Genomic DNA, 17,303 nt, shown 5'->3' with positions numbered 1-17,303 from the left:
TAATTAATTACTTTTGAAAATAAGTAATCAGTAAAGTAACGGGATTACTTTTTTGGGGAAGTAATCAGTAATTAGTTACTGATTACTTTTTTCAAGTAACTTGACCAACACTGACCAGCAGTGTGGAACTGACTGTTGGAGGTAGCCGGAGAGAAGCCGTGCAGACACGTGGGAAAACATGCAAACAAAGAAAGAAATCTATGACGGACTGTCAGAGCTACATTCAGGAACAAATGTGTCCCTAGTTCTCCTACATACACTCGAAAAAAATAGAATTACTTTAAAGTTAGCGTGTCAGCACAGCCAGTAGCTCTGAGTCATTCACAGAGGTGGCAAAAGTACAGACTCTCTTTACTTGTAATACATAAAGATTTTTTTAAATGTTTTTATGGATGATGCACTGATTGGAAACCGCTTTTAATAATAATAACAGATTGCATTTATATAGCGCTTTCGGGGCCCTCAAAGCAGGTGGTAGGTGAAGCGTCTTGCCCAAGGACACAACCAGCGAGACTGTCCGAGTCATGGCTTGAACCGGCAACCTTCAGGTTACAAAACAAACTGCAAACTCTTTGAGCCACGATTGCTCTCGTACCTGCAGCAATGACAATAAAGACATTCTGATTAAAAATACTCCAGTAAAAGTTGAAGCACTGAAGCAACTTTTTCACTGAAGTAAAAGTGAAAAAGTACTGCTCTGAAGTATACTCAGCATAGGAAAGTAACAAGTAGTTCCTTGAAGGACAAGTCTACAGTTACAAAGGAAACTGAACCTCGTGCTGTATGAAACAAAATTAGTACATGAAAATGCAAATATTAATCCAATGTAATTCTGTATGAACTCAGTTTGAATCTGTTATGTAGGAAACCCGCACTGACAGAGAATTAAAAAATAACGAGTTTCTGTTGTCAAGATTACACAGTGTGACTTCCCTCCACACCTAAACAGACTGTGCACAGTCACAGTGGACTGTGGATTCAGTGGGTGGGGAACCCGAAGATCAGTGTAATGATTCCGTGTGGGGAAAACAATCAAACTATCGATCATTTCTACTGAGAGCTGCAGAGGATTGTGTTGGTGTGCAGGCTGTGATCAGCTGACCTGCTGTCTCTGTGGATGTACACCTTTAGTCTTTTGGGTTATTTCGGGTGAACTCCGTGGCTTTTCAGTCTCAACACGTAAAGTGTAAAGTCCGTTCTTGTGAGGTGCTTAGCACAGACCTGGAACCCTGCTCGGATTCAAACCCGGGACCTTCTTGCCTTCGTGCCGTTGAGCCATCATCGTCCATACTGATGAAGCGTGTCGGCCCTCTGGGTGTCGCTAAAACCGAACCTACATGTTGTTGATGCTCAGGATAGGACTGCTACGTCATTACGCACAGCCGCAGGTTGACGTGCGCGTGCTCGATAGGGAGCTTTACTATGTAGTTAGGTGAGGAGCGCGCACCTCCGTGCTGCGTTTAAGCGTTAAACAGTTTAAAAGTGGGTCCACGCACCGGCGAAGCGAAGGCACCGACAGCAGCTGGGCTACGGACAGTCAGGACACCCCGGACCGGAGGACTGCACCGTCTGCGGTCGCTGCCAGCGGAGCTCCCCAGTGGACGGACTCAGCTTCCTCCTTCAGGTCAGTGCGACCCGCGGCCTCTCCTCTCCGAGAGTCCGCGGCTCGGGGCCGCTGCTGGGTGTCGGTGTGGGGGTGGAAACGATCCGATCTCCACCCGCAGCGTCTCCTCAAACTTCCTCCGTGTCCTCTGGAGTATCGACGTGCCGCTCCGTCCTCCTCTGCTCCCCGCTAGTTAGCTGCAGACGCTAGCTAGTTAGCCAGGTGTTTGATGAGAGCGAGCGGCTGCAGCTAGTAGCATGCTAACTAGCGCTGCGGCAGCGAAGTTTGTTTTCGTGTAGCTCGGTTGTTTGTTTGTAAACAGCGCACTTGTGCAGGACACTTTGTTTACCGAGTGTGGCTGCGGGTGTGGCGGAGCTCCAAGCCGCTCCCAGCTGGGTTACCGATTAATGTTCGCCGTTAGCAGGGCGGAGGCCCAGGAGGGTGGGAAGTTTACAGGCTGTTAGCTGCTAGCTGTTAGCCTCGGAGTGCAGACTCAGCAGCTGGCGGTCGGTTTGGCCCGAGTCTGTCCCGGTCTGATCTGAGACTGAGCTCCCACAGGGTCTAATGTCCTCATGATGATTATAAAATCACTTTAGAAACAGACATTCCTCTAAACTCTGTCACACCCTGAGATGAGTCAGAGCCCACAAACACTCTGTGTGTGTGTGTGGACGTTATCAGCTGGTGTCTCTGTCTTCAGCCCGTGGAGATCACAGCATGTGAGTGAACACAGTTTTTGTGATACTCGCTCCTCTTCTGGATCCTCGGGGTCTTCACAGGACTTTGAGCCTCTGCTGGAGAAACCATCAGGACCTTGTTCCTCAGCAGCTCCCTCCTCTGCTTGTGTTAAACCTGACCACTCATATAACCTGTTAATGTGGTGCTTTCTTGGCTGTAAATGGACTTTAGTCTCAGGGGTTTCCTGGTTAAGTAAATAGAAGAATCAGTGGCCTGAAACACAGACCTCTGTCATTTGTACAGAATGTTTTAGACTCCTGATCAGTGACTCAGCACTAAAGATGCTAATGATTAATCACTGATCTAAAGAAGCTTTTAATTTGAAGGCTCAGGACACTGCAGAGTTACAGATCTGCAGTGTGACACAATTAATTTGGATTCTAATCAACTTTTTGTGGAGATGTCATACAGATTATTATCATGAATGTTACAAATGTAAATGAGGTCACGTGCCTGAGCGCTCCTGCTCACCCTGAAGGGAACAGGCGTCGGACAGGCTGGGACACAGTTAGGACGCCACTCGGTGGACGGCAGCATGTCTTAGAGATGAAACCATAGGCAGATGTTGGTGTTTGTTTATCTTTACCTTCGCCCGTGTCAGATCAGACCTGACGGCCTCAGGCTGCTGGATCAGTGTTCCATCAGGGGAAGGTGGAATATAAAAACTTCAGTATCATCGTAAAATCCCCAAACAATCAATAATCTCCTGTTAACACAGTAAATAATGAGGCCTGCAGTGCTCCAGCATAAGCTCGCTGTCTGTTCTTTAATCAGAGTCAGCATCTGGCTCATTAGCATTAACAAAGCTTTGAAATGATCCCTGTTTAGACTGACTCGGCTCGTGTATTGATCCTGATCAGGATGTCTCTGACTGGTTCACGTCAAACAAAAGAGAAGGAAGCTGCAGATCCAGCAGCAGGAGGTTTCAGGAGAGGGAGGAGGGAAATGCCTCCACTCCATCCCCCGCTCGGGCTCCTCGGTGTGTGTGGTTAACAACACTTAAACTCCCAGAGAGCAGCCATTTGGCTTTTCTACCTATAAAACCCAGAGAGCAGCCAAATGGCTGGTAGGCTTTTAGCTAAGCTTTAGCTTCAGCCAAGTGGAAGCTAAATTGGCTAGTCATTCATATGTATATTAGGTTGTTACCTGGGAATTGTGGAGGGAGGGGAGTGGGGGTGTGTGATTGAGGGGGTGGGGGAACTGCTAAAAGCTGTGCACTTCCTTTTGTGTTTCATCTTGATGCATTCTCAATCATCCAGGGAAATAAATCTCCAAAAGTCACCAACTTGGAGTGTTTCAGTTTGCCATCTTAGGGAGAAATCAACACACATAGGTGTATGTCCTTTGTTGCTAAGATTTATTGATAAAAACAGTACAAAAAACCAACCATTTGTACACATATTTACAAATGGCCTGCTGAGTGGTGCATGGAGCATGTTCATTGGTTCATGGACCTCCCTGAACTAATGGCATTTTTGCAATTGTCATCTTGCGGGGGGGGGTTAACAGGGTTCCATCTCTAAATGACTGCTGGTCAGCAAACCTGGGAAACCCACAGATAATTGGAACTATGGCACGAAACCGCTTCCAAGACATCACGCTGAAGCGTAGGTGTTGCATGATGCCTCTGTCAGTGCGCCCCAGGGTGGCTGTGGCTACAATGTAGCTTGCCATCACCAGTGTGTGAATGTGTGTGTGAATGGGTGGATGACTGGTTGTGTAAAGTGCTTTGGGGTCCTTAGGGACTAGAAAAGCGCTATACAAATACAGGCCATTTATATTTACCATATCTTGGAAGCGGTTTCGTGCCATAGAAAGAAAAAGAACAAAGTGTACTTTATTGATCCCCGTGGGGAAATTCCTCTCTGCATTTAGCCATTAGGCGCCCGGGGAGCAGTGTGTAGAGATGGTACCTCGCTCAGGGGTGCCTCAGGGTAGCTGTTCAGGGGAATCAAACCCCCGACCTTCCGATCATGGGCCCACCACTCTACCTACTGAGCTATCCCTGCTGTCCTTTTTTTACGTGTTGAGCAGAAAGGGGTGAAAACGTGAGGCTACAGGACACCTGCAGTCCTGTCACACCTGTGCAGGTGAGCAGGTCCATGTCATTCAGGTTTCTCCTGAACTCTTCCTGTTGTGGGAGCAGGAAGCACCTGCAGATCATCTCAGCTGGGAGACGTGGCTGGAGTTAATCAGCTATGAAGCTGTGAGGAGAAACGGCTGGTCACTAAACTGTCAGCTTTTATTTTGAAATATTTACAGTTTCCTGCTTCAACAGCACAAACGCACACCAGTGCGCACTCTTGTGTTTGTGCGCCTGTGTGTGTGCTGAACACACTGTGACCGGCTCCTTATATAGACAGAGAGGACAGAGCTGGCAGCTGATTGGCTGTCAGGTATCATGAGCTGGTGTCTCACTATAGACGCAAGCTGCAGGTTTGTCTGATGAACGGCGAGCTTTTCCTGCAGGCTGTGAGCTCACTGCTGCTCCGCGTGTCGTAAACTGACTTCTGGCCCTGCTGGTTCACTCCCAGTCCTCCCAGTCTGAGTCTGCATGTCTGATCCAGCTGTTGTAGAACATGTTTTCATTTCATTTTGAAGATATTGACGATTATGAAGCTGCTTACGGTGTGAGGATTATACACCTGGGCCGTGACCTCAGGTGTGTGTGTGAGTCACTGATGTGTTGGTGTGTGCTTGTTTTTTCCTGCAGGGTGTGTGTGCGGTCACATCCTGACTCCTTTGGAGACCTTGGCGCAGGAGAAACAGTGCCTGGTTTAGCTTCCTGTGTGGGAGGAGTCAAGGCGAACGTCTGAGAAATGTGAAGCTGAAGGATCAGCGGAGCTGTCACTCAAACCAGTACCACGCCCCCCAGCACCACCACCGGCCAATCAGCACACAGAGTGGAGGTAAACACAGTTAGCATTGTGTAAAAGTGACGCAGAGAAACACATGACTACAACTCCCAAGATGCTGTGCGACAGATCAGAGCTCCGGGTTCTGATTCTGGATCAGTTTGTTCACATCACCACTTCGGCAGTCATCTTGAAACACCACTGGGCGGCTGTTTTGAATCTAAAGAGCTGACCGGGACATGAATACCTCAGAAACGCTGCTGATGACACAGCTGTGCCTCATCCCTCGCTGCATGCGTGTGACCTCTGACCTCCGTGTGCTCCCAGTGTGTTTTATACCTGGCTCTGATTGGCCGCCCTGCTGCGGTTTGTGTAATCCTAATTGTTCTCAGGCGCAGTGCCGACGGCCTGGAAACCAAACTCCTCTTGCTCAGAAACCTTAGCTCGTCTCGCTGTGGATCCGCATCTGATTGGATGAGAGCCGACTTCACTGCTACTGTGTTCAAACGGGCTTTTTGTTTCTGAGCAAGGTTGTGTAACTGTGATGTGTCCGTACAAACACACCTTTTTCACGGGTTACATCATCACTGAGGTCATCCTGCAAACCCAGAGCTCTGAGTGCGTCCTGCCTCTGTAAGCTTCACAAGGTTGTATAAGCTCTGTGCACGCGGGACACTTCACACGGAGCTGTCTGCACGGCCCGGCTGGTATTTGCAGGGTTTATCCAAGCCAACTTTATTCATAATGGGCTTTAAAACAGCTTTTATCTGCTGGGAAAGCTGTTCTTACGGCGATGCTGCTGCTGCAGTATTAAAATCCTGCTTTAAATTCATGAATGTGGGCGTTGTCTCGTCACCTGTGCGGGTTCAGTTCAGAGATGAGTCCAGCTGAGGGGTTCAGACATGTCCTACTGGGAGGACGCGCTGGACACATAATGTCTCTCAGCTGGCCTGGGAACACCTCGGTGTTCCCTCAGCTGAGCCCGAGGAAGACTATGTTCTCCCAGAAAGAACCTGACACGGCCGTCGGGGAGCAGGAAGGTCCTCCTTCACTCACAGCTGTAAACCTGATGGCGCTCCTTTAATCTGTCTCTTCTCACCATGGTTATTATCGTTAACGAAAACTAGAAGTGAAAAAACATTTTCGTTAACGAAAATAAAAACAAAAAAAGGAAAACTAACTAAAATGAACTGAATTTATAGCAAAAATGTGTTTAGTTTTCATTGATGTGTGCGTGTCATACAATAGTCAAGGGTGAAAATGAAGTTTAGTTTCCAGGTTTGTTTTCTTGCTGCGTCTCATTATGCCAGCAGGTGGCAGTACGTTAGTCGAGTCGTCTGTGCTGCTCCGTCCACGCGCAGAATCATGTCAGGAAAAGTCGGGAGAAAGCGCCAGAGTCCAATTTGGGATTACTTTGAATATGACTGTGTTTTGGATAAAGCAAGTGTCTTGTAGTGGAAAGAGACAAATTATGAGGGACATTTCTAAAGGGAAAAAATCCCAAAAACCTTAAAGTGCACTTGAAAAGCTCACACAAGAAGGCTAACCTAGCTTACTTTGAGAAGGTAAGGGAGCACACTCAACCCTCATCCCCAGAAAACAGAAGCTAACCCCAGGCAAGGCAGCGTGATGCATCCCGAGACAACAGGACGGGGACATCTACATAACTGTGACTCAATTGCCTTCAAAAAGTTTATCAATTCACTTGAACCAAAATTACGAACACCCGGTGCTGCAAGAGTTAATAGTTTCACTGGGGCCAAGAAATACATTTTATAGTTGCCTGGTATCAATGGTTGTTCATCTGCCTTTATTTATTTATTTTTTATTTATTTATTTATTTAAAGAACCCATAGGTGGGAATGTGAGTTGTCTGTCTCTGCGTGTTAGCCCTGCGACAGACAGGCGACCTGTGCAGGGTATGGTAGCTGTAATAGCAACATACCAAGGATAAGCAGAAGAGCATGACTGATATGATGAAACTGGGATTTTGTTACACTTAATTATTGCAAACACAACTAAAACTATAACTGACACTAATCAAAACTAAACTGAAACTAAGGATTTTCAAAAAAAATAAAAACTAAACTAAACTAGCAAACAATTGGTAAAAACTAATTAAAACTGATATAAAATTGAAAATCTGAAGTCAAAACTAAATCAAAATAAAAACTAATGAAAATTGCAAAACTATTAAAACCCTGTGTCTCACCCTGAACGGCTGAGACGCAGGCGTGACAGGGAACTCTGCCGGTCATGTGACTGTTGGTCAGGTGACATGGCTTCACTGAAAACAAGTAATGATCAGCGCCGGGTGAGATTGACTTTATTTATCCCAAATGTTCAATAAACACAAAAAATGAAATGAACAGAATAAAATCACTGAAAAAGAAAAAAATCCTCATTAAATTAACTTTAAAATTAAATTAATTAATTTTTAATTTCTTTTTGATATTTGGGCTCATTGGGACCCGATGAATGTAAAAACAAAGAATTACAAGGTTTTGGGGTTTTTCTGGGTTTTTTTTAACCTGATTTTTGTTTCTAAGAAAAATCAGAGCCACATATGAGGATATTCGTTTAAAATGTTGATAGAACAGTAGCAGTATAATGTCCTTGTAAGTGGATATCAGGCCCTTGTAGAGCAAAATTGAGTATTTTAGTCTAAATAACCCAAAATGTGATGTCCACATATGTGGACGCCAGGTCCTAGGAGGTTAAAAAAAAAAAGTCCCTGTGAAGTAAAATGACTCATTAAACACATTCAGACAAAATTAGAGTCAAAGTTTCTCACTCTGTCTGTGTCTGTGCGCACAGATCGTTTTGTCCTCTCCAATCAATAACCGATCATTAACATAATCAGTGTCCTGAACACGTCACAGCCATGCGAGTCCATGCGACTGATAGCCGAGAGCATGAAGCTGTCGCGGTTTCCTCCACATCTGTGCGGGCGTGTCTGCGGGCTCGGGCCCAGCCGAGCGCTGAGGTAATGCTGCTGCACCGAGCCTTCGTCATGATGGCATCCACCACCCAAAATGTTAAAAACATGTGTTTCTGCACATGCTCGGTACATGTGGTCAAGAAACATGAGGAGGGCAGGTGAAGAAGTGAAGAACGAAGAACAAACAAATCCAAATTATCCGGTTTAAACCTGCAGTTCCTGTGACGCCCACAGTGAGGCAGTGTGCACATCAAAGGGAGCTGAACATGTGTGTTTTTGGTCTCTGCAACTGACTCCCCCCCCCCCCCCCCCTCTTCATATCAGCTGTCCCCCACCACCAAACATAACGCAACAAGCTTTTCTTATTTGCTTGAAGGAGGAGAATTACAGCAGCCCCCGGTGGACGCGAGAGGAGCTGCAGTCTGTCAGGACGCTGATCATAAACACACTTATGAGTTTGTTCATTACTGAGGTGAAAAGGTGCCGCCTTCACCTGAGTAACAGGAAGTCCATGGGCCTCCTCCACGTCCCAGTTTTACGAGGAGAGGTAAAGTGTTCCAGTAAAACCAGTGTGGCCCTCCCTCGGACTAACAAGGCGTTCTTCAGGAGGAGGAGAGGAATCCTGACCTCAGATCAGCTCTGACGTGATCTCGTGTTGAAATGTTTACACCACGATCGGGTGATGAAATATCTCAGAATCACCTCGGAGAGAGTCTGACCTGCTCTGATCTGAGACGCACCCACAGGAAACACCTCTATCTGACTTTTATTTTGAAAATCTGAATGCCAAACATGTCGATAATTTCCTGGGGTCTTTTATTTTGATAAGTCAATATCTCGGTTGGGTTTTAATCATGTGACCTCTCTGTCTCCCCACAGGACCATCATGCACCTGAAGTCTTACCCGAAGCTCGTGCGTTCAGAGCTGCGTCTCGATGCGTCCGGCATTCAGACGGGGACGCAGCGGAGCAGTCTGTTTGTGAGCCAGCAGGGGGGGCTGCTCAGGACGTACACTGGTAACCATGGCAGCAGCAGCCGCTTCCCATTCAGTGTAATCTCCGCCAACACGCTGCGATGCCCAGCAAACGCCATCACAAGCAGCATGACGTCGCTCTGCCTCAAGACGCAGTCCGGCACCACCCTGCAGCACCTCCCACTGCTGCCGCCAGGCTGCGAGAACAACACGCCCAAACTGTTCCAGACTGCCGCTGAGGATGCTGACACGCCGCTGGATGTCTGGACCGTCATCAAACCCGGACACGTCCGCGAGAAGATCGCCATCTTTGTTTCAGAGAGGGGACGAGAAGATGGCGCCGGAGGTGGAGAGTGTGCTGCGAACAACAGGGACAGGGCGCCGGCACCATGCACCAACTACAGCGTTGGGACGGGGCTGTCACGAGCCGGGAAGGCAAAGGGCAGCTGGGATGAAAACTGTACCGCCAAACGGCGCCGCAGGTCCGGAAACACCCAAAATCTTCAGCAAGACCAGAGAGCTTGTGACCTCAGACCTGCTCCGCAGCGCCCGAACTCCGGTCAGCAGTGTGGTGGCGAACTGGGGACAGCAGAGGAGGCGGACCCGAAAGTGTCAGTGGTGGACATGGTGGCGTTTCTGGAGCAGAGAGTGAGTGAGCAGCAGCTGGACTCCAAACCTGTGCTCGCTCTCCAGAGGAGCTGCACCACCATCATGCTCTCCAAAGCCCCGCCCACCAAGCTCAGGGACGGCTCGGAGCACAGGGGGGAGGAGCCAGAAAGCATCAGAGTGTCAGATATGGTGGCGAGACTAGAGTCTGAGTGTCTTAGGCGGCGGGCAGAGGGCAACCTGTCGCGTAGCAACAGCCTGCGGAGGACAGCGGGGCGTGTGCTGCTCGCCGCTGCCACAGGTCACAGCTCCACCCCCAGCCAGCCTGCGTCACCATCATCACCTGCAGCTCAGTGTCTGAACAGGGAACCAGTCGGCTGTCTTCCGGCCTCAGCTTTGACCACGCCCCTTTCAGGTGAGCTGGTCAAGTCGGAGGAGGCTGCAGGTGTGGAGAGGGAGCGCACTGTAACAGAGACTCACCTTAAGGCCCCGCCCTCTGAGGAGGAGGAGCCTGTGCCTGGCTTATTGTTTTTGTCTCCAACACCTGAGAAATGCGAAGACTCCACCCCCTCCCCCACACACTCGGCACACCACCCCCCATGCCACAGAGCCACCTATGTGCTTCAACCTTTTAAGCCCTCCCCCTGCAGTACTGATAGCCAATCAGAGAAGACTAGGAGGAGAGGAACTGAGGATGCTGGCGTAGTTAGCAACCCTGCCTCGGCGCCTCTGGTGTGGCGTGCGTCGGCGTCGCAGGACTTCCTTGAGAAGCGTCAGCGGCTGCAGCAGCTGCTGGAGCCGCAGCCGTACTTGACAGCGCTGCCACACCACCTGCTCGTCAAGATCTTCCTACTGCTGCCGACGCAGAGCCTTGCCGCGCTCAAGTGCGCCTGCAGTTACTTCAAGTTCATCATCGAGAACTACGGCGTGCGGCCCGCTGACTCGCTGTGGGTGTCAGACCCCCGTTACCGTGACGACCCCTGCAAGCAGTGCAAGAAGCGTTACGGGCGCGGCGATGTGTCGTTGTGCCGCTGGCACCACAAGCCGTACTGCCAGGCGTTGCCGTATGGCCCAGGGTACTGGATGTGTTGCCATGGCGCCCGCAGGGACACGCCTGGCTGCAATGTGGGTCTCCATGACAACCGCTGGGTCCCGGCGTTCCACAGCATTAATGTGCCCATCTACCGCAGGAGTAACCATGACGACTGATTGTGAGTGTGTGCCGGGCAGAGGCTGTTTGTGCTCTTTGTGTGTGATGTCAGCAGCGTCCAATCAGAACGCTTTCACGCAGGATACCACGCCCACAAATCAAAAAGCCATGGAACTTTAAGCTGGATGATGTTTAGGTTAAAGATCTGGGCGAGAGGGCGGGGCTTGAGTCTGACAAACAGCTCCTCCAGCCATGATGCAACGGCACGCCGGTGCTCCGGCAGACGCAGTGACTGATTCCGATTATTGATTGCTGATCGATTAGATGTTTGAGCATCTCCCTGCGTCTGACGGAGCGCTGGCCTTGCGGCGCCGCCTGCTGCTCACCCCTCCCCCCCACAGCCTCCATGCTCTGATCTGCAGATCGATATCACTCACTGATCAGTGATCAGGTTTGGAGGAGGAGTCTCAGCCAGGACTCTTCCTCACTGGCTGGTTCTTGATCATCGTATTGATGAGGCTGAGTTATCGATAATATTTATTCAAATTCAGCCTTTATTCATTTATTTTTACAAACAGGAGCCGTACCTCCAAAATAATGCTGCGAGCCGTCTGACTTCCACTGTGATGTCACTTCCTTAATTAGAGCTAATTTGCATCTCAGAGGGATTGATTGGTCAAAAGGCCTGAAATCCTGAACTTTATTGATCACGATCACCAACAGAAAAAAAACTTCCTAACCGTGGGTTTCCTTCAACTTTTTATTTGAAAACAGAAGTTAAGTAAACTGCTTCATGTTTTTGCAGAGATGTATGACCCGATAATTAGTTTTTTTTTTTTTTTTTTTTTTTTTACACAGGAAGGGGTGGGTCTAACTGGTTAGCAACAGCTGAACTTTCAAAATAAGGGCACACAGAGTTATCTGATAGCAGCATCAAAGCGATGAAAAGTAAAAATATGACTCAGCAGCTGTCCGTCTGAGCAGCGTCTGGTGGGAGCAGAGCAGGTGGTCATCACGCGTCTCGCCCCCTTGTCCCATTTCCTGTCGTCAGAAACTTATAAATATATATTTCTTAAAACAGATGAAACTTTATTAGTCAGACGTCTGTAACCATGACGGAAATCCACCCGACACCTCCACGTCTGCACCAATCAGGATGGCTAAACTTTTCCTCCACCTCCCTCCCTCAGGGGCGGAGCCTAAAACAGCTGCATTGTCAATGCTCCCTCTGAGGTCATGCGCCAGTTTTTAAAGAAACTTTGTTTTATCACAGTAGAAGAAGTTTATTGATCATCATTATGTCTGATTGATTGGCCCCGCTGATCAATCAGCTGTTCAGGAATAATTGTGGGCGGGTCCTTGTTTTGACTTGTTTAAAATAAAATTTGGCTTCCTGAACTTTCTGCAGGTTTATCTGACCCTCTTACTGATCGATCAGCTGATTGGCTTATTGATTAAGCTTCATCTTTTTGATTCTGAGATGCAGAGGTTCCTGATGATCACCTGACTGATGGAGGCTGAGAGATGGGTGAGTGGGTGGAGCTTCAGGGGTCGACGACCTCTCTGTGCACCTTGTTTGTTTACATTTGAGTGTTTGTTTTTTTTTCCTGTGCGATCAGCTGATTGATAATCATTGATGAATCGAGGCCTTGAGCGTGGAGTCGGTGATTGAGAGTTTTAGAGTGTGTCGTTTGTCTGCTCCGTTTTTCTGTGCTTTAATAAAGAGCTTTTTTCATTGTTTCCTGTCTGTGTCGGTCCTTCCTTCGTTAACTTCTCGACCTCCGCAGGCAGCGGCCGTTCAGGGAAAGAAACTGTCAGTAATTCAAATGTTAAATTCACAAAGAGAAAGTTTGACTTTTATTTTTATTGATCCGCAGCTCGTTCAAAGGCACTAACAGGAAGTGGAATCAATCCACGCCACGTGAACGTTATTGATGAAGTTTTCAGTGACAGAACAATAAATTTTATTCTCAAAGTGAATAAAGAATCGTGGGAAACCATGGCTGGGCTGCTGATGACGACTCCAACGATGAAGGAGAGGAGCTTTAGTCAAATGTATTTTCTGACCAACTTTGACCTGCAAACACCACAGAAACAAAACTTCATTGGCCATGTGGCACTGTCGCTGTGATGTCACGTGGACCTTGTGACCTCACACAGAGCCTCCAGCAGTTGAAAGTAGTTGTACTTGATGTCGTAGTCCATGTCGTACCAGAAGTTCACTGCAGACAAGACGGGAGCGGACGTGTTTAGTGTGAATCTGATCGATTATCTGCTCGTGTCTGTCCATTATTGATCAAAGTAAAGTTAAACACAGCGTGGTACGTTCAGGTACCTGCGATGCAGCCATGTGACTGCTGTACGTGGTGGAACCACAGCGACGGCAAGTACAGCATCTCTCCGGCCTTCACGCTGCAGTGGAGCGGCCGCGCCCGCCGGTACTGCGGGAACCGCTCCAGGTCCGGGTTCAGTGGGTCCAGAGGGATCCATGGGACCTGGGAGGGGGAGTCATGGAGGTGTGTGGTTTGAAATGAGGTGCTGAGACTTAGGCTGCGTCCACACTAGCCCGGATAGATTTGAAAACATGATTTTCGTCTGAAAACGTTCCGCGCCCACACTTTCAGTTGTTTTCACAGGGTTGTGAAAACACTTGCGTTCCAGTCCTGCACAAAACTTGAGTGAGAATTAAAGGAACTGAAGAAAAGCTATGCAGCATGTACAAAGTGATTTTAGAAAGTCTGCGTTGTGTCCAACTACAACGGGACAGCTCTGTCGTGTTTTCAAAACGCTGCGTCTCAGTGAGGCCAAGACGGAGAGAAAACGTTGCGTTTTCAAACGAAGACGCATTAGTGTGGACGTAGCCTTACAAGAAAACCTGAACGCACCATCTCTGAGTCGCTCTGATCGATGACCTCGAACTCGCCGTCATCTCTCTGATGGTAAATGGCTGGTTGGAACAAACCTGGGGAGATAGTTACCATGGTTACCACAGGTGGATGGTTATTGCTCTAGAGAAGACTTGGTGGTTGCCATGGTTACCATAGGGGATGAAAGGGCGGTCTGTGGGCGGCATCAAAACAAAGTGTTTCTCTCCAGAGACGACGCAGTAAAGATTCTCGTAGTGATCTTTGTGCACTGAAACACAGAAACACGCATCAGCATCAACTCGCGTGCGTGTGTGTGAGAGTGAGTGAGTGAGTGAGCTCAAGGCGTGGGTCTCACTGGAGGTGATGGCGTTTGCCTCTCCGAGCCAAAAGTTCACAGCGTCCGGCAGCTTTCCTGAAAGGAGAAAACAGTAGGATAACAGTCAGATCAGCTGGTGGTCAAACTGGAGTGGGTCCCCCTCTGGGTCACACAGTTACTGTGGCAGGGACGACAGGAGGAGGAACATGGAGGGCAGTGTGTTATTCAAAAGCGGGGAGGGGGGGTCCTTCCCTACCATGATGATTTATTTTCCTCTGTAATCAAAACAGAAGCTGCTGGATCTGCTCCGCTGAGCTTTTTGATTTAGTAATTGATTTTAATTTCATTCAATAATTATTGTTATATCATAATAATTCAATTTCTTAGTGAAGGTTACAAATGATCTTCTTATGGCCTCTGACAGTGGACTCATCTCTTTGCTTGTCCTGCTAGACCTCAGTGCAGCGTTCGATACTGTCGACCATAATATCCTATTAGAGCGATTAGAACATGCTGTAGGTATTACAGGTACTGCGCTGCAGTGGTTTGTATCATATCTATCTAATAGACTCCAGTTTGTGCATGTAAATGGAGAGTCCTCTTCACACACTGAGGTTAATTATGGAGTTCGGCTGGACCTGTTTTCTCCGCAAAGGTGGAGATGGAGAGACCAGTTGACAGGAAACGCACTGAAACTGCTTCCTGTGAAGATCACCGTCATCACGCACACATCATTTTCACAGACTGGATTGTGATGCTCTCGACTTCCTGTGATGTTTGTGGATTCTGCAAATCTGTGAGAGACACTCTGATTGGTCAACATCGCAGACAGACTAACAGCTCACCGAGTGCCGTGCTCATCCAGGCAATGTGCGGCTGTACGTCAGCAGTGAGCTCGGGCAGCTCCTGCAGCAGGTTGGAGCACTGCTTCTGGACATAAAAGACTCCGCCCCCTTTGTCCACCTGCACATTCAATCAAGACAACTTTATTAGTAAGGTGGCATTCATGCAGGGCCATTCGGACAGCAGCGTGCAGTCTCACCTTCCCCTCGATGATGTCAAGAACAGAGGAGAAGCTCATCTGTCTCTCTTCAGGCATCACAAATCGATCTCCATTTACCGCGTCGGCGTAGCCATTTGGAGTCACTGCCACGCTTATAACCTTTGACCCCACCTTCTCCCTGCAGAGAAGAAAACGATCATGTGACATCTACACCTGACGAGGACAGCTGAGCGCCTTCGAGCCTGAAAATGATGATGCACGAGCTCCACAGAATATCTCTCTCTTATCTGGATGAACTAATCCTGATTTCATTTATTAGGAGCTGACCTGTTACCATAGTGACAGGGGTGGGCGGGGCTTGCTTACCTCAGATAGTCAGGGCTCCACTTGGCCAGGGCTGGCCAGTGGCTGAAGGCGTTGCGGATGATGCAGGGCTTGTTTGGAGCGATCCAGTCACGGTGGAACTGCAGCGGCTCAGGTGGCCCGTCCAGGTAGGGCACCGATTGGTTCAGGTACAGATCTGAAAAGTAATCAGTGATCAGCAATGCTGATTGATAAGCAAACACCTGAGATACATGGGTGGGTGGGGCACTGATGTCAGCATCGGTCATTCATATTATAATCATGTGAGCTTATTTCCTGTTTGCTCGGTAAAACTACATGATCACACCACAGCGACATTTAAGCTGAAACCATGGAAACGAATGAAAAACACATCTTACCCACCCACTCAGCAAAGTCTGCCCTGCAAAAGGAGGCCCCACCTCAGCCCCTGCCCTCCATTTTTAATCATCCAGACTTCTTTCGCTGACCTCTGACCAGCCTCTCAGCAGTGGAAGGATCTGCATGTTTGCACTACTATGCCTCCTTACTTGAATATTGTATATTGCATAGCTTTTTTTTTGTTATACGTAAAATTGTATTGTATTTATTTAAATTTTTACTTTTTAATTATTTTATTTGCATTTTTTAATCACTAGGGTTTGAGAGTAACAAAATTTCTATTCTCTGTATGTCCTGTACATGTGGCAGAATTGACAAATAAAGTTGACTTGACTTGACTTGATGTTGTCAGGTGTGTTTAAGAGACCAACGGCATCACGTGACAGGAAGCAGACGGCCAGGTTAGTTATTAATCTGCTGATGGGTGGGTCTGGATATACAGTCTGTAGTTTTATGACCCCTCCCCTCACAGCAGGGCAGGTGTGTCACATGTGTAATTCAACCAAACAGGTAAACATCAAACATTCAGCCCGATGACGAGCATGCGCTGTGAGCCGCTCTGAGTCGGATCTACTTTCTGTGGCAAAAGAAATAGGTGACAGCTTCGGCTCTGGGACTATCTGTGATCAATGCTCGGATCGGTGCTGTGAGCCTCACCGTGAGCCTCCTGTGAACACTCGGCCAGTCGATTCCTCACTGCTTCCATCCTGCAGCTGACTGATTATACCATCAGTTGATCGATGATCAACTCCTCCCCTCAGCAGCGACAATAACTGTCTGTATCGATACGTTTATCATCAATACTGCCGATCGCTTCTTTCCAAGCAGCGTGCTGCCATGCTGATTTGTTTACTTCCGGTGAGCATGCGCAGAGATTGAGGGTTCCTGCGCTGTTTGATGTGAGAGCAGGATTCCCCCTGCTGGCGGGAGGAGGGGCTGCAGCAGCACATAAGCAGTTATTGATCCAGAGCGCCGATAAATCCGCTGATCATGATCCAGATAATAATCAGGCATAAAATATTCAGTCCCAGCTGCTGCTCCGTGGCTCAGGCTGAGGCTCGCTGCCTGAGACACTTTATTGTCAGGTGGGAGCAGTAGCGGTTTCTCTTATGGGCCACATGGGCATTTGCCCAGGGCGGCATCACGGGCATCGGCCAAAAAAAGTTGCTCGTACTGATGCTGCCCCGACGTCATGCCAGCGAATTTTGGGAATGGCACCGATCGGTGTTCTTACGGCCTTTTGCTGGGAGTAAGGGCGCCCTCCGGTTGCGAGGAGCGCCCGCTGCAGGGAGGAGAGGGCGAGGCGGCGGGGGGGTTCTCTGAGTGGCTGGAGCAGCGCCTAATAACCAACTCGCAAAATAAGTAAGTACAATTTTATTTATATAGCACCTTTCAAGATAAAAATCACAAAGTGCTTCACAGAAGCTAAAACATAAAAATCAACCAAAAGCAAGTTTAAAAAGATGAGTTTTTAGCTGTTTTTTAAAAGCGACCACTGAGTCCACAGATCTCAGGCTCAAAGGGAGAG

General features: G+C 48.3%; 2 protein-coding genes across 2 annotated transcripts; one reads left to right on the top strand and one right to left on the bottom strand.

Moving 5' to 3' along the window:
- The first annotated feature begins 1,394 nt into the window (after positions 1-1,394).
- On the top strand, positions 1,395-12,606 carry fbxo34 (F-box protein 34). The gene is made up of 4 exons (XM_005947491.3): positions 1,395-1,624; positions 5,055-5,250; positions 9,017-10,927; positions 12,275-12,606. The coding sequence occupies exon 3, from the start codon at positions 9,024-9,026 to the stop codon at positions 10,923-10,925; it is 1,902 nt and encodes a 633-aa protein (XP_005947553.1). The 5' UTR covers positions 1,395-1,624; positions 5,055-5,250; positions 9,017-9,023; the 3' UTR covers positions 10,926-10,927; positions 12,275-12,606.
- A 92-nt stretch (positions 12,607-12,698) lies between these two features.
- On the bottom strand, positions 12,699-17,057 carry jmjd7 (jumonji domain containing 7). The gene is made up of 9 exons (XM_005947490.3): positions 16,433-17,057; positions 15,419-15,572; positions 15,092-15,230; positions 14,895-15,012; positions 14,089-14,145; positions 13,906-14,001; positions 13,752-13,828; positions 13,202-13,361; positions 12,699-13,088 (listed from the first exon to the last, which is right to left on the bottom strand). Exons 1-9 carry the CDS (start codon positions 16,479-16,481, stop codon positions 13,000-13,002), a joined length of 939 nt encoding a protein of 312 aa, XP_005947552.1. The 5' UTR covers positions 16,482-17,057; the 3' UTR covers positions 12,699-12,999.
- Positions 17,058-17,303: the final 246 nt, after the last annotated feature.

Source organism: Haplochromis burtoni, unplaced genomic scaffold, assembly GCF_018398535.1.
Source record: "Haplochromis burtoni strain Fernald_Lab_line unplaced genomic scaffold, NCSU_Asbu1 Contig_442, whole genome shotgun sequence".
Taxonomy (NCBI): domain Eukaryota; kingdom Metazoa; phylum Chordata; class Actinopteri; order Cichliformes; family Cichlidae; genus Haplochromis; species Haplochromis burtoni.
The sequence above is the reverse complement of the archived record's forward strand: the minus strand, read 5'-3'. Positions and strand labels throughout refer to the sequence as shown.

Bases quoted from the DNA above. Each gene is read 5' to 3' on its own strand.
- fbxo34 (XM_005947491.3), top strand. From the start codon at position 9,024: ATGCACCTGAAGTCTTACCCGAAGCTCGTGCGTTCAGAGCTGCGTCTC.
- jmjd7 (XM_005947490.3), bottom strand. From the start codon at position 16,481: ATGGAAGCAGTGAGGAATCGACTGGCCGAGTGTTCACAGGAGGCTCAC. The intron at 15,573-16,432 runs GTGAGGCTCACA...ATTACTTTTCAG, and splicing joins GTGTTCACAGGAGGCTCACG to ATCTGTACCTGAACCAATCG. The intron at 15,231-15,418 runs GTAAGCAAGCCC...TCTTCTCTGCAG, and splicing joins TGGAGCCCTGACTATCTGAG to GGAGAAGGTGGGGTCAAAGG.